The 17,343-nt window shown below is 42.9% G+C and overlaps 1 protein-coding gene and 1 long non-coding RNA gene across 2 annotated transcripts in view; one reads left to right on the forward strand and one right to left on the reverse strand.

The window, feature by feature from the left end:
- The window catches only part of GRIN2C (glutamate ionotropic receptor NMDA type subunit 2C), a 67,566-nt gene extending 57,505 nt beyond the window's left edge, over positions 1-10,061 (forward strand). The window contains exons 10-12 of the mRNA XM_042447556.1: positions 180-367; positions 2,910-3,142; positions 7,873-10,061. Of these exons, the coding sequence (XP_042303490.1) occupies positions 180-367; positions 2,910-3,142; positions 7,873-9,429 (1,978 nt within the window). The 3' untranslated portion in view covers positions 9,430-10,061. The remainder of the gene's footprint in view (positions 1-179; positions 368-2,909; positions 3,143-7,872) is intronic.
- A 5,606-nt stretch (positions 10,062-15,667) lies between these two features.
- Positions 15,668-17,343, reverse strand: part of LOC121924449 — a 30,206-nt gene continuing 28,530 nt past the window's right edge. The window contains exon 3 of the long non-coding RNA XR_006102601.1: positions 15,668-15,792. This is a non-coding gene — a long non-coding RNA (uncharacterized LOC121924449). The remainder of the gene's footprint in view (positions 15,793-17,343) is intronic.

Genomic DNA, 17,343 nt, shown 5'->3' on the forward strand with positions numbered 1-17,343 from the left:
TATTTTCTGCTGGGGGCATCAGAGGTTCCTGGAAGGGCCTGGAGCTTGTAAAACAGTGTGTGTTTGGGGCTGCTGTAATTCACCTCCTGAACTGGATTGTTACACAGTATGTTTTGTTACCTGGTGTGTCTTACAGCTACTGTTTTCTAATTTGATTTTGTCTCTTTGCTTGATTCCAGAAAGCTGGATGCTTTTATATATGATGCTGCGGTGCTGAATTACATGGCAGGCAAAGATGAAGGCTGCAAGTTGGTGACCATTGGCAGTGGGAAAGTCTTTGCCACCACTGGCTATGGCATTGCTCTCCAGAAAGACTCCAAGTGGAAGAGGGCCATTGATTTAGCCCTTTTGCAATTCCTGGGAGATGGTAGGTAGTTCTGTCTCCATCCCCAAGATATTCTTTCCTCCTAATTATTAAGGGGAGTTTATTGCAGTTTCCTGTTACTTTTTCTCCAAGGATCACAGAACTGTCAAACTTCTGTCTTCTCAGAGCTGAGGAAACAATATTGTCACAGTGATCTGACAAACACATAGCAAAGCTCATTGTATTTTTGTGCCCTCTCTTTCTGCTTTTCCTGGCAGTGCTTCTGTGTTTATTAACAGTTTTCTGTTTTTCAGTTTTGAAATGTGTTGTGCTGTCATTGAAAGTTCAGAAAGATTCAGACAATCTGGCAGTTAAGTGTTTCACTTCATCCCTTCATTGTTACAGCCTTGTGGATGTTGAAAGGACAGGCATTTTTCACATATAAATTACTGCTGAATTACATTTGGCCCTCCGTTTTCACGGGAGATCCGTTCCAAGCCCCCTCCCACACAAAAATGGAGACTCACCAATATTCAAGCCCTATAGGTGTGAATGGGGTGCATCAGTGAGTGCATGTGAGGTGCGTGCTACGGGAGGTGTGCTGCAGGGGAGTGCCTTATTGAATTTAATGGAGGCCACCCCTCCGTGAATATTCAAGACTACGGATCTCAAGTCTGTGAGAATGGCGGGGTGACTGTATAAACAGGAAAGTAAAAGTAATGCTGCATCCCAAAATATGCTTATTTAAAAGTGAACTTGCCAAACTAGAGAGCTTTTATAATATGCTTGGAAGCCATCTGCCCCCTATGTAACAAGCAGCCAGCCTGTGACCTGAGTTTCTGCATCATTATAGAGAATTTTGAAGTTTCAGAGAGATGTTCTGTTCTGCCACACTGTTTGTGATTCACTTTAAATCAAGCACATCATCTCCTGTCAGGTGTCTAAAGAGTGCTCTCTTCCTGAAATTTCCCTCTCTTCTCTTCAATAGGAAATAAAACTCTCTTGTCACTGTGCAGTCCTTAAGAAGTTATTACTCTGTGTGTGTGTGTGTGTGTGTGTGTGTGTGTGTTTGTTTTTAAAGGCACAGGATTGGGAGTTTAGAAGAGTTCAGGAGAAATATTTTAATGAATAGCAGGACTAAATGAGATATCAGAACTACAGGAGACTGTGAGAATGGGACACATGGGATTGTATTGATGATGGTGGTGGTGGTGATGTACATGACTCTGTACAAAAATGAAAAAGGACTATTAATACATTTTGGCCAAGAACTCCAGGAGTATTTACACTAGTGGTCCAGGGTATGAAAGCTGCTCCTCCTTCAGTGGATGTGCAGGGACAGACACATGGTGCTCCCATGCTAATCAGTGGTTGTGTGATACTGTACCTTGAAAGCTGTCCGTGCTGTCTTTGAACATCAAGGAAAAGCCATTGCATAATTCAGTGCTGGATACTACCTTGTACAATGTCCAGCAGTGAGGACTTAGGTTGTTGTAAAAGTCACCAATTGGCCATAGAGTTCTATGGGCAACAGCAAATTAAAGGACCAATCAGGAAGTCACAATGGTATGGTATATAATTCTCACACTGTTCCTTAAGTGCTGAAACAAGTAGATATTTGGTATCAGTGGGGGCCACTGCAAACATTCCAGGTACTGGTAACAGCTGATTTCTTCTCCCATCCCCCACCTTGAAAAAGGAAAAAATCACTGTCAGGGTTCAGATCTGCTTATATGCCACATCAGACAACCCCAGATGTATAAGTGCATGTGGAAATGCACTGTACATGTGTAGAGATGAGATTTAAATAGTTAACCTTAGCTTCTGAAACACATTACAGGGCCACATCCTGGTTTAAATGCAAGCTCTAACTCAGGGGTTGCTCTGGGGGCAAATTTAATTCCCTAAAAAATGGCCCTACAAAATGTCCCCAAAACTAAAAAGAATGCCAAAGAAAAAAATCTGGAAGTGTCTTGGAATAATTTCGGATTTTGAAAAACAAGGTATAGTGGAGGAGAGGACTGGCCTAGAACCTACATTCACATTAGGTGCTGTAACTGGACCCTTTTTGAAGATTTTTTATTATTATTATTATTTTGGTTTCTGTCAAATGGTTTTGGCACATTGTGTCAGCAGGAAGAATAGAGGTGCATGCCACCATAGTCCTACAGGGTCAGAGGAGGTCACTCATCCCCTGGAAGGCACACTCTGGGATAAATAGATGTAGGGGAATGATGGGATATAGGTCTTGACATCCTATAACAGATACACTCTTTAGGACTTTGCCTGTTTTGTGTTGGTTGCTGCACAACATATCAATTTATTTACCCATAGTAGAGGAGAAATAGCCCCTGTGAAATACTGAAGTCATCAGTCAAACGTACAGTAAAATATTTGAAGCAGCCACAAAGAAACACTGTTTCTCTTTCTCTTGAAATCCATATAATGGAGTGGATCTCTGTGCTCAGCTTGTTAAGAGTGAAGCTCCAGAAGAACATAGTAGGGCAATGAATGGGTGGTTATATAATGCTAAATAGAAGGATTCCTTGGATACAATTTCACCCTCTTTGTTTCTTTGTCCATTTGCATGTTACTCATTTCTCAGGTGAAACCCAGAAACTGGAAACTGTGTGGTTGTCAGGAATCTGCCAGAATGAAAAGAATGAGGTGATGAGCAGCAAACTAGACATTGACAACATGGCAGGAGTCTTCTACATGCTGCTAGTGGCCATGGGTCTGAGCCTGCTAGTCTTTGCCTGGGAACACCTCGTGTATTGGAAGCTGCGGCATTCTGTCCCCAAGTCAAACAAGCTTGATTTCCTTCTGGCTATAAGCAGGGTAAGGGCCTCTTGCCAATGGCAATCAGACCTCTCCCATTTTCTAGGGAGGTGTCTGTGTTCCTTGTGAGATAATTTGTATGTCTTAGGCCCTGTTTGCACACCCCTTGGTATCTATGGGGGATCCATTCTGGACACCCCCATGGATACCAAAAACTGCAGGATCTGAAGTCCCATTGTCCCCCATAGCAGCGCAAGCACATGGTTGCACTGCCATTAGGGGCAATGGGACTTCAGGTAAGCCCTCACTGTCCCGCCATCGGGGACAGCAGGGTCTGTTTCTAATTGTGATGTAGCCGTGTACCTGCACCACTATTGGGGACAAAAAAATGGAGGCTTGCCATCCGTGTTTGCTTAAATCTACAGATAGCAAGCCTACGGATAACTAGGCCCCACTGTAAAACATGTCCCTGTGATTCTGGATGATACATGGTTCAATTCCTGGTTCTGGTGGAAACAATCTGATGTGAACATCCAGCCAGATGAATACTATAATACCCTGAAAAGGTTTTTTAAAACCCTCACATTTTGCCCCTGATCTTCCTGGAAGATCCAGAGCCCTCCATTGTGATGCCATGAATCTGTTTACAGTGTGTCCTGCTGTGCTGTCTGATGCAGTCATGGTGGTAGTGAGCTGCTTTCTCTGAGGTCAGAACGAGGTGTCCAGCTATGTAGCTGACACAGTGGGACATGCATGTGAACTGCTGCCTGGCATTGTAATGGGGGAATGTTGGGGTTGATCTGGGCTGGACTACTCCGGGCTGATCCCAGAGTATTCTGGCCCATGCAGACCTGACCCTAAATTAGAATTAAACAACTCTAGTATTTTCAGAAGCCACTCTGTTGCTAGCTTCCTGTTAGTAGCTTACACATGCATAACTTAACCCTATGCCTGCATATGTCTGTTTTTGGCCACTGCAGTTGGTATTCCCACTCCAACCTGCCATAGAATCACTGAAGGCCCTCACCCATGGCCATTTGTGTTGGGGGGGTGGGATTACAAACAGTGAATGATGTAATTGCTTTGTGTCTGGCTATGGGAACATAGCTGGATGCTTCTGTGATTCCACCTGATCTTCTCCAGGCAGGAATGGCCATGGAGTAGCTTCAGTGGCAATATGGTAGGTCTGTAGGGGGTGGTGGTAAATTGTTCAGTAAAGCACAGGTGCAATTGCTATGCTACACTGATCCATGCAAGACTGAAACCTATTTCCTCCAAGTCCAGTACAAGGATGGAACAAGCTCTGTACCCCACCTTTCTGCCACGGGGAAGTGATGTTGGAGGATTGGCATACATGCCTTTGTCTGTCTTTTCTGTGTACAATCTCCTAACTTGTGAAGAAAGCTAATAGTAATGAGAGGTGAATGCAAAATACAGTCAAAAATGCAATCAGAAATGAAACATCCATGTGATTTATTAAGAGATGAGAAGGTAGACTTCTTGATGCTATCTACAAGTTGAATTTCTCTGGACGCCTCCTCTGAAGTGTTGTAAGACACTGGAAGATGAAGGCAGCACAATTTGAAGCAGTTCCACAAAATGGCCATAGGCCCAGCTGTCAGTTTAAGAATTCACATCTAGGTATGCAGCCTTGAACACTGAGGTGGTGGAATGGGTAGTACAACTTGCTAATTTCAGACTCTTAGCTCCCTACCCACTTAGATAGAAATGTATATTAACTGCACTTGTGAAACACACAGTTAATGTTTCTCTTTTACACCATTTACAAGCATTGCAAATACTTCTACATTCCTAGTCAGATTAGAGTTCAAAACAATACCCTGATAACCTTGATATCAGAAGAAAAACTCTGAGCATGAGCAGTTTTGCCTATTAAATGCCAACTGTAGCACCATTGTGACCAATGAAATAGAAAGAAGTTTGCTTTTGTTGCTCTGTTGCTAAATACATTTGCTTAAGTTAATAAGTATCATTTTGTTATTTTAAACAAGATGGGGGAAACAGTATGAAGTAAAATAATTAAACAGAGTACCTTAGCTGGGCCCTGACCATACCATATTTTAAAATTAAAAAGAAAGGAAGCTGAGGTGGATCCCATAATGACCATTCCAACCCAGTTGCTGTCACTAAGACTATAATCTGCTGTCCCCATCAAATGCCACTCTTTTGGCACTCACCTCATGGGATGAGGGCTCATGAAGGAACCCAGCCCTGTCAAATCTTGCCCCACACTCAGCACTCTGGCCTTTAGAAGCCCTGCTGTGTTGTAGGTGATCCTAAAACCATGATTTCGTCTATGATAGTCAGTGCTCTACAGGGCATCTCATGATCATCCCATCCCAAATATTGCAAACTGGACCTAGCTTAAAAGAGAAATGCAAAGCACTAGCCAGACGAATCATTCTGTAGGAGCACCTTTTTAATAAAGAAGGCCCTGCCCCCAATGGCTCCTGATATGCAGGAAACTAAACCTAAGTGAGCACATTTATCAAAGCTAAGATAACAGGGCAGTCTCAAGAGGGCACTTCTTGGTTGATGGTTGATTTTCTACACAAACTTTAGATGAAGCCAGGCTTCTCAACTTGTATACTGGCCTGTAAATGATTGTTTACACTCATGCAAATATGGGAGGGGAAGGAGGGGCCCCAGCTTTCTAGGACTTGAGAGCCTGGCTTTCAAATCCCCACTCTCCCATGTAGCTCACTGGGTGACCTTGGGCATTCTGTCACAGCCAAAGCAACCCCACAGGATTGTGATGAAGGAAAATGATAGGGAAAACCACTTGTGCCACCTTGAACTCTTTCAAGGAAAAGTAAGATATAAATGTTAAAAAAAACCCTAACAACAACCACAGACTAGATAAACAATAATAGCAATAGACACAATAAATGTAGACAAACCAACCTTCAGGGAACAGTTTCTAAGAACAATTTGTACAGGAATGCATCACTGATGCTTAATTTGTGTGAAATGTATTTGAAATTAAACCAATAAAAACCCAATCTCTTCCCGATTAGAAGTGTGCCTGAGAAATGACCAGGGAATTGATTTGCCTGTCCTTGCTCTCCTACCTTTGCTGTTCCAGGCTGTGTGTTGTCTGTTTCCTCATATACACCTCTTTCCACTGCTTTAACTATTCAAAGTAAAATGCATTAAAACTACTTAATTTTGATCTGATGTGTGAATATGAAATAATAGAGAGAGGATTTGTTCACACCTAATTTGGATTTCTAAATCCATCTGAATTCTTAAAGAACCTCATTTGATGCATCCTATTATTCATTATTTAGAACTGTCAGGTAAATGGCATTTTACAAAATGAAAGACAGCAGCTTGACAAATTTAAAAGAAGGCCTAAAACGTAATGAGGACAGAAGAAAAGTCAACAAGTGAAAATTGTAAGGTCCCAAAATGATAAATGTATCTATTTTATAAGAAAAAAATAGATGACAATTAAAATCTCCCACAAATGGAGATAAGAAAGTAGCTGGTTCTCCCAAAAGAAGCTCAGAGTTGGCTCTTTGGCAGGGGGCTTGTAGGGCAACCCATTAAACTAGGGTTGGGAATCATGGATCTTTCCATATGTCAGATTTCAAGTCCCAGCATTCCTCACCACTGGCTATGGTGGCTAGGACTGCTAGAACTTGAAGTCTGACTAAATCTGGAAAGCTGTTTGTTTATTGCATAGGTGGGAATCATTTTGACCAGGAGTACAGCAAGGCATGAGGACTCTCCAGTCCTTGTTGTGTGATCCCTCAGATCCTATGTGTGGAATCAAGATCTTCCAGCCAAATCTAATGCTTGGGAAGAGGAAGAGAAATGCCCTACCCTTTAAAAAAAAAAAAACGAGCAGAAAAACATCTCCTCCTTGGATTTTCAGCATCAATGGCTGAAGCAGCTGATTTACAATATACTAGGCTGCATGATGTAACTGCTAGTCAGAGTAACTAGCACTGTCACCTCTACTAGTCTCTTATCCCCCAGACTGATGAATGAAGTCATTCAGAATTTGGAATTTCTGTCCTACATGAATTTGGAAGTTGATTATAAGCCAAACCACACCCACATCATGTGGCTTTCAAAGATATATCTATTTGTCATTTGGAATATTCAAAAACCATTGTCAGAACATTTCAATCTCCCTGGGCATTCCATCTCAGAACAGTGGTCCTTGAATAAAAGAACTACAAAAGGAAACTGGAAAGAGAAACAACATAACTGGAATTTATCCATAAACTACAGTCCCTCAGAAGTGGATTGAACAGGGATAATGGCTTCCTGGCTCATTACACACATTTCAAAATTATCTGACCCCATCCTTTTGGGGGTGTCCTACACTCATCTATTCTCCTCACCTGCAGGCTAGTTTCCAAGGCCAAACTGGTCTTGCCATCTCATTTCCATATCCAATGGCTATATCTTTGTCCACAAACGACCATTGTTAAAACTGGATTTGCTATTTCATTTCCATACCCAAAGGATTTTGAATTTGAATTGACATTTTCACATACCTATGCCATGTCTGTCTGTGTGTGTGTGTGTGTGTGTGTGTGTGTGTGTGTTATCCCAGGCTTCCACTCCACCAAAAGCATCTGAGGAAGTAGATGGAAGTTTATGAAAGCTCATGCTGACAACTTTTTTCTTTCAGTTAGTCTCAAAGGTGCTACAAGATCTATCTACATACTATTTGTCATTTAGTCTTCTCCCCCCCCCCCACTGCATTTGCTTGTGTTGGTCACTGTGTTTCTTCTTCTCTTTCCGTTCCTCAGGGTATCTACAGTTGCTTTAATGGAGTCCAGAATCTGGAGAGCCCTGCCCGTGTTCACAAACCTGATGTCACAGCTAATTCTGCTCAAGCCAACGTGCTGAAGATGCTGCAAGCTGCCAAGAGTATGGTGTCAACAGCTAGTGTTGGGAATTCGTTAGAGAATGCTACACGAACCATTGAGAACTGGTCAAACCGGAGTGAAAACCTCCAAACAACCTTCTCCTTAAGGACTCCTCAGCTTGTTGTTCAGAACACCAGTGGCCCTAACAGGTCAGCTCAGTCCTCCAATGCAACTGTAGAAGCAAGTGAGAAACTTGGGAGACCCACTCAACCATCACTTCCTGAAGCCCAGCAAACTTTAGTGTCAGCCAGTGAAAATTGGAGTGGGACAATTGAGCGGCCACAGATACTTCATCCACTGAAGTATCGAGGTAGCTATTCTGAAGACAAGGTCCTTCCAGGTTCCACTGTGAACAGCTCTCCACATTACCTGGTGAGACCCACAGCTCAGGCACCTTTCAGAAACCATGTGCCGCTTGGAAACCACCTTAGTGCTGTTCCTCACTCCCCAGTGAGGTCTCCTAGGGAGCTTCCTCCCCTTGAGCAGAAGTATAAGCTTCCTATGGCCAGAGAACATGGGAAAGAAAGATTCCACCGGAATGTTCATCTAGTGTATGGAGAAGATGGGCGTGTAAGCTCTTCAGCCCAAGTAACAAGGCCAGCTTCTGAGAAAAGAAAGGAATTGGAAAGTCACTTATTGTCTCATGCCTGTATGCACAATTCCTTCCCAAGGGCTGACAGGACTTGCAGACCCTATGTGTACAAAGACTCAGACACAGAAGAGCTCAGGAGAGAGAAGCAGCACCACAGGTCTAACCTCCCAAGATCATCCTGGGAGCAACATGAGAGACCCAAGTCTCTAGGCATCTGGAAGCATTGTGGAAAAGCTTCTGTCTGTGAGAATGTGCCAGACCTATTCCCTCAAGCTGGTCTGGCTCCCAAGCCAGCAACTGTGCCTGGAATCCACCATGGATTCCATCACTATTCTCCTAATGCCCTTAGGCCAAGCTATACATGCAATAGGAAGTATGTGGAGGCCAATGGTCTACCTTGGAAGGACCAACGACTGTTGCATTCACAGTCCACAAAGCTCCCCTCATACCGGGAGGCCTGCCTACAAAATACCCCAGGCATGCACAGGGCTTCTTCTACAGTGGTGCACAAGCAGTATGCCTACATGAACTCTTACACAAATCTGCCTATTTACTGGGGGCGCCTTTACCAGGGCTCTCCTCCACTGTGTGAACAGTCCAGTGCTTCCCAGCACTGCTTCACTCGAGCTCCCTGGTCTCCTTGCAGCAGGGATTTCTTGCTCCATGAGAATGGCCAGAGGACCATGTACTTCGGTAGCACATACAGAGACTGCAGGGACCGGAGCAGGGTTGATCCAGCCTTTCTTCAGATGGAGAGGAGGGACTTCCTTACTACTCAGAGGATGCCAAGTCCTTACACATCTAGATCCTGGAGGCGTATATCCAGCCTAGAGTCTGAAGTCTGATGGTAGAGAGGGTGGTGGCGGAAGTTGCAGGTCTGTTGATTTGTAACTGACATTCCCATCAGCTGGAAACCATTTGTCTGGGCCATTCCTAAGGAATAGCCTCAGTATGAGCAAGTGACAGAGGCTTCTGATTGTCAGTCTGCTTCTCTCTATAATGCTGGTATGTATTGACAGAAAGCTGTTTTTCTCTTCTGTACTGACCTGCATCATTGCAAAAGCAAGTGACCTTTTGCCTTTGTCTACTGATGGACTAAGAAAAAGCAGCAGCCGCTGAAGGCACTTTATAACGACTCCGTTCCCAAGTCTTCCATTGCTAAACACTGGGACACTAATCACACATGCAAGAAAACTCCCATGGTGGTGTTTCACAGTCACGCTGCCTCTGTGGATAGCTTAAGAAGTAGCAGTTTCAATGTCAACCATTCACATTTCAGTGCCAGTTTATCTTTCAGAGCATGCTGGAGATACTAACAAGCTCCTAATAAGAATTAGGATTGTTTTGCTTTCTCATATGCACTGATAACCAATGGGGACACTATAAAGGACTTAACAGGAACATAGTATGATATTTTTAGTGTTTTACATTACCTTCTGGATCCTCATAAACAGCCCAAGATGCCAAACAGAGGTTATTAAAGACACACTTCTTAACATGTATTCATCAGCTTTCCTTCCTTTCATTTTGCTTTTGGTAAAGTCTGCTTTTTACAATCTTTGTAGAATCAACTGGTGAGGGTGGTACATGAGGCAGCATCAGATCTGGCCTGCCAGTGTTTTTCACATATGCCTAAAGCAACAGCAACCAGTACTGCACCACAAACTCCTGGGCAAAATACAATAGCCTGAAAATCATTAACAAGGGATAATCTTGTGATGTGGAGACCAGTGGATATTCTGTTCAAACTCCAAATTTCCAGCTTACTCCTGGAAATCTGTTATTGTTTCTTATAAAGCAATTGAGGCCCTAGGCACAACACATTATAGATAAAGCTTGTAAAGATTCAAACAGAAGAATAACACATTTATATTTAAGCATGGGCTTTAGAAGAGGGCTACCTCTGATTCTGCTATACAGGGTAATGGATTGTAGCAAGTTAGTGAAGACTTCTTTACTGTGAACTGAGATGAAGTTCCATGCCAGATCATATGGACTGTTCTCCATTGGTCCTGTTGGCCATCTCAGGTAAAATTAGCAGTTTGTATGAAAAGAGGGACCACCTTAAATAAAGTTTCTACATATTTATGGAATTCCATCTTTAAGGAGAAGAAAGTGATTTTTGTAATGACCCTAAAAGACCCTTTGAGGTTTCAGGACTTACAGAATATGGAAGACAGTTTGGCCTAGAGAGACAGAAAATTCTGGAATATCACATCCTATTTTTGTCTAGAGCTAGAACTAGCCACTTGAAAGCCATCTTTTTGTTTCTTTCAAATAGGTGTGGGGAAAAGGTACCACAACACAGTGCTGCCTAATCACAGGAGCTACCATCCTGTTCAGCAGTTATGAACAGGTCTTACAACCTTGTAACTTTTGGAATTCATATTTATGGTCATTAGTAGCCAAATGTGACCCTGCCCCCAAACCTGCATTTTCAGTCTGACTGTGCCCTAACCAAAGGGTTTTTGAGGTACTGCAGATCAGGACAATGGGAAAGGCCATCTGCAGCACTCTTCCAGTGGTGGAGAGCACTGAGCGAAGCAGTTGCAGTAGAACCCTGAGGGGTCTCCCCATTGGGAGAGTGCTACAGACATCATTTCCCAGTCCCCTGATCTGTAGCAGCTTGGAAATCCTTTGGCTGGGGTGTAGCCAGTCTGAAACGGTAGGGGTTTGGGGATGATATCACCGGATGTAACTGTGACAACAATATAGCAATAGCAACTACTGTATATAACAGAGCTCCAGCATTATGTTTTCTTTTTCTGATGATGGAGTTAAGCCCAAATTCCTCTGTTTCCCTGATATGGGCAGCAGTCACTTTTGTACTGAAAAGAAGCAAGTTTAAGGCAGTGCTGCTTACGTTTTCTGTTGTAGGGAACCAACAGTCCCCATCCCACCATGCCAAGGACAAGCACCATATTAGTGCCCATTGGCTACAAGTGTTTCTTTTCCCCCCTTGGAAATTTGCTGCAGATTGCAGCCAGCACTAGTGCATGGACCACTAAGAAAACCAGATGTCAGACATACTGTGCAACTCTTTATCAGTTAAAACACGAGCTGTTAGGATATTTTAAAAAAAGGAAACAGGAGGGAGTAGGAAAGTAAATTGATCTGCTCAGTTCTATCTGATGACAAGAGTACTGGGTATGTAAGAGTAGGGTTAGATGATTCATGCGCTCAGGTTAAAAGGCTATTTGAGGTGAAAAGGAAATAAACTGGCATCATTTCCGTTTCCACTCTCATGTATAAGCATTAGGATATGCAGCCAGTCATAGAGTTGGAAGAAACCACAAGGGCCATCCAGTCCAACCCCTTGCCATGCAGAAAGACACAATCAAAACATTCCTGGCAGATGGCCATCCAGCCTCTGTTTGAAAACCTCCAAAACAGGAAACTCCACCACACTCTGTGAATAGCTCTTACTAGCAGGAATTTCTTCCAAATGTTGAGGTGGAATCTCTTTTCCTCTAGTCTGAGTCCTAGTCTCTCGAGTGGGAAAAAAACAAGCTCACTCCATCATCTACATGATGTCCCTTCAAATATTTAATGATGGCTATCATATCACCTCTCAGTATTCCCTTCTCCAAGCTAAATACACCTCATTCTTCATGAGACTTGGATTCCAGACCTTTGCTCATCCTGTTCGCCTTTCACTGGATGTGTTCTAACTTGTCAATGTCCTTCTTCAATTGTAGCGACCAGAACTAGACCCAGTATTCCAGGTATATCCAGGTGAGGTCTGGCCAAAGCAGAATAGGGTGGCACTATTATTTTGCTTGATCTAGTTCCACACTTGAGGCCTCTAGCATTATATGCTACTTGGTGGGGCAGAAAAGAACACATGGTCTGATATTCTGTTTGGGACATACGCATGCGTACAATGGGGGACAGCAGCATTTGGCTACATCTGCATAACCAGATGCAAAGACATTGCCTCAGCCACTGCAGCTTCCAGAGGACCACAGTGGAATTCAGTGTCAGAGGCAATCTCTTTGTGCCTGGATATGAGGAGACAACCAAATGCTGCTGTAGACACATGCACCCCCATGACACAGACTGGCTGTGTGGGGAGGCTTTAGTAGGGCCATGGGAGGTCTGGGGGTTGTAAATGGCTCAGCATACTAATAGTTCTGGACAAGGAGTCTGTGCTGTGTTGAGTCATGGAGAACTGAGGCACAAAGGTGTCTTATAGCTTTTCACTCTCCTCAAAATCCCCCTCTTCAATGTCTGGAAAAGCCCCTCACCTGTCTTCTACAAGTTTGGATAGTGTCCTGAAGAGGAATGGGAGGTTTCCAAGACTGCCATTGGCATTACAAGAGAGACATGGGGCCGGGGGAGATGATCTGCCATGCTTAAAAGATTAATACGGATGCTGGAAGATTACTAAGCACGCTATTATTTTGAGAAGATATATGTGCTACAATTTTTTTCAAGGCGGGTTTTGCTGCCACCATGGCATTCCTTTCTTTTAAGGAAGAAAATTGTCCTTGCTTACAGTGGCCACTGAAGAGAGGGCACGGAACCGTCTAAATTCTACACAATAAACATAAACACACACACACATCACTGAGACTAAAAAGGTTGAAGAACAGCAAAGATAAGAGGACGATCATGAATAAAAGACATTTCATTCCAGAATATGTCTTTGAAGGATTGCTTAAAAACAGCTGAGAAGGGGAAAGAAAATTATTTTGATATTGAAAATATGAAAAGACAGAACTTGAAGCTACTCCATCCTACCAGCACAGAAGCACTTTTTGTAGAGCTTGGTTACTGAGCCAAGAAAGCGTCAAGCTTCAGAAATATAAGTGAATCACAATATCTCCCTGAATACTTTCATTAAAACAAATGTTTCTAAAAAATCATTGTTTCTTGCAAGAAAATATTACTAAGGCTTCATACATACTTTGTTTCTGGTCACTTTAGAGAGAAAGCCTTTTGCCACAAGAAGCACCAGAAATTGACAGGCTTTCTGATTCAGCTAAAGTTTTGGGTGAATCTGATTTAGATTGCTAGCTTTTACCCATGTCCTGTGGTTTTTAAATGTTTCTTCCAGATCAGTGTGAGTATCTGATAAGAATTCTTCCTAGTCTCTACACATTTACAGAACATGCAATACAGTTTTCTGGGATTGTTTCTTGTGAGATAATACAGAAAAATGCGTGAATATCAGTTTGGGACTTATTAGCTGGGATCATATATACCAGGGGTAGGCAACCCTTTTGAGCCGGGGGCCGGGTTGCTGTCCCTCAGACAACTGGGGGGGCTGAAGCCAAAAAATAAATAATTAAACAATTTTTAAAACATTAAATAAATAAATAAACAGGGACAAATGTAGGACAAAATTTTCAAATGTAGGGCACTTTTTTTATAAAAAATGGAGGACACGTGAAAAAAATTGCTGATTTTTTAAAAAATGTTAAGATAAATGCATGTTTCTGAGGCTTCTATAGACAATTGCCCCACCATGCCCCTCACGCGAGATGCCAAAGGCCCCGGCGGCAATCGGCGGCAGGACCAGGCTGGGGCCGGTCCCAAGGCCTCGCTGGGCCGCATCCGGCCCATGGGCCGCAGGTTGCCTACCCCTGATATATACCTTCTAGCCACACATGGGTTCTCAGCTCTGTACTATAGTAATGATGACCATCTGCAAAATCCACAAAATGAAGGCTTGACTATTTGTGGTAGCTTTTCGTGGCTTCCACAAATGCTTAGGTTATATTGTCTTTATGCAATCCTGTGGCTGTTGCCTGCTCCTTATTATGTCAGACTGTTGTGAGTTCCTTCCCAGCATGTAGGCTCTGAGAACACTGAAGAGAGGATGATCAAATGTCATCTTACAACTGAACTAGCTCATCTATGCCTTGCAGTTCCTACTCCAGTCAACTGTAAAGCTTCAAGTAGCTCTGTTGACACTTATTATACCCAAGCTTCCCATGGTCCCTTACCAGGCAACAGATGGGAGGATCAAGCAGACATCCCAAATGACTTTCCAGCTTCATGCTGTCCCTGACAAGCAGTTGGCACTTTTAAAAATATCGCCTGTGCCTTCCCATTCCCTCCTGATAAGTCCATAAAAACCAGGTTGTACTTTGCTTTTGCATCTGCTTTAGTTATTAGTTTTATTCAAATATTTTGCCCCCCCCCCCACATCATGAGATCTCAGGGCAGCATGCAATAGACAGACGGACAGACAGACAGACAGACAGAGTTTAAAACTATACCAGATAAAAACAGAATTATTTAAATAAGATGAAAAGGTTTTAAATAAGCCACCAAGTTAAAACAGCAAAAAAGGCTAAAACAATTAAAACCCTATACATATTCATTTTAAAAAGTAATAAGTATAACCTAATAAAAAGCTAAGTTTTAACCTAATGTCTAAAAGAGAGTGACAGTGATGCCAAATGAGACTCCAAGGAGAGGGCACTCCATAAACAGAGTGCTACAGCAGAGAAGCCCCACCTCCATCATGTTCCTGCATGATACAGTATATTGATCCTGCTAGAGGAAGATGGAGGAAGACCCCACCAACAGATCTTACTCTTAGTTCTTGGGTAGGTATACATTGGGAAAGAGGCTTCTTTGAGTATTTGGGTATCAAGCCATTTAGAGCTTTGGTATCTAGAATTGAGACTTTGAATTCAGCAGCTTGAATTCAAAGTGACCAGAAGTGAACAGGCAGCTGGAGCAGCTCCTTTAACATCAGTGTTATGGGGTTCCAATATAACACTCTGCTTGTAGCAAGCTTTGCAAAAGATAAAAGACAGCTGATAAAAGCTTCACATTCAAGAGCAATCTTTCCTCTTCTGAGCAGTTCTTTTGAGCAACTATGTGGGTGACAGTGGATAGAAGCAATTCAATCTGTTGGATCCAGTTTTTTGTTATTCTGCTTCCAACCCCTGAGGATCTGCAGGTCACAAAAAATCTGGATATCGTGATGCATGTCCATGGGTAAATACAAGATATAGGTGATGGCTTGGGGAAAATCAACAGCCTTCATAGAAGATCTGTGTGATGGATCCCCTCTCCAAGCTGACCTCACAGTTCCAAACCCTTGGGCTCCTGTCACTCACCCTGCCATTTGCCTCTTCAAGATCTCCACCTTGGATTGGGTGCGTAGATTTCAAGATGATCGCTATATGGGCCAGTGGATGCATCGTTCAGCTCTTCTCTGTGGTAAGTGTGACCAGATTCTATCAAAACTTAACAGGAACAGCCAGACAGAGTCGTAAAAATGAATAAACAAATATAAGTTTATTAATACATAATTAGATCACACATTAACCTCTGAATCATTCACAGCTCTCCAAAACCTTACTCAGTTCTTCTCGCTGGCTGATCATCTTATCTTCATGGTATCTTTCCCCTGTCTGCCTTCTGTCAAAGACAATCCTCAGTTTTGTATCCTTTATCCCCTATAGCATCCCTTTCACAGACCTCCAAAAACTATGATCGGCTGGCTCCAACTAGGCTTGCCCAGCTCCTCCCTTCATAATCTGCCCTATGACCCTCTCATCCAGGATATAAAGTCTGGACTTCCTTCCTTCCTTTTTGTATTCCAACTCCCAAGGTTCCCCAGCCAGCTTCTGGGAGTTGTGGTCCAATAAAGTATGTAACTTTTCCAAGTCTGTCGATAAGCTAACAAGAGAGAAGAAATGACTGACTAAGTGGATGGCCCTATAAAAGCAGTTCAAATATGTACTTGTCATAGATTAGTCTGGTTTCCACCCCGTTGTTGTTGTTGTTGTTGTGTACCTTCAAGTTATTCCAGACTTATGGCGATCCTAAGGTGAACCTATCATGGGGATTTCTTGGCAAAATTTGTTCAGAGGTGGTTTGCCATTGCCTTCCTCTGTGGTTGACAGCATGTAACTTGCCGAAGATCACCAGTGAATTTCATAACCAAGCGTGGAATCAACCCCTGGTTTTCATAGGCCCTTATCACACGGAGGATTTTGCAGCTCTGATCCGAAGCCACTGAGGGTCCAACCATGTGAATTCACATTTAAGCATGATGCATTATCTCATGTGATTGCTTTCTATGGGGGGGGGGTCATTCCAAGGCGGATCCACTGTCAATCCAAAGTGACTCCTGATTTTTGTGAATTCAGTAACAAGCGAATTCACAAAAATTGTTTCCAAGCTCACTTCACTTTCAATCCCAATTGGTCTGGTGTGGAATGCAACTTTGCTTCCATCCTGGTACACCCCCTCAAACCTCCAAGGTCCTACATTTCCCATGGTGCTGCACTGCAATTTTGCCCCATTTGCTTTTGGTGTTCTTTCAAGAATGGAGGGCATGTTTGGATGTAGCTGACAGGGATGAAGGGGATGAAACAATAGGCTGAGGGGAGAGATGGGGGCAACGAAGGGGGCCATCGAAGGCTGGGGGGCCAACAAACACCAACTCCCAGAATTCGATAGCACTGAGCCAGGACAGTTAAAGTGGAGTCAAACCAGATTATTTCCCCAGTGCGGATGCAGCCTAAGAGAAGACAACTGTTACAAAGGGAAGGAGAGTGGATTGGATTCAGGGAGGTGGTACTTTAGGGAGCATGGAGAATAAGGGAAACTGGATCATTTCTGCACTCCTCCAAAATGGGTCTCCTTCAGTTCCAAAGGATTTACTTCCAAATAAACTTGCAGCTTCTACACTGATTATTTTGCAGTGAAAGAAAAAAATTATTAATATTATTACTATTAAGGAAATATTATTATTAATAATAATAATAATTAAAAATTTCTTTCATTGC

The sequence above is a fragment of the Sceloporus undulatus genome, chromosome 2 (assembly GCF_019175285.1).
Source record: "Sceloporus undulatus isolate JIND9_A2432 ecotype Alabama chromosome 2, SceUnd_v1.1, whole genome shotgun sequence".
NCBI lineage: Eukaryota > Metazoa > Chordata > Lepidosauria > Squamata > Phrynosomatidae > Sceloporus > Sceloporus undulatus.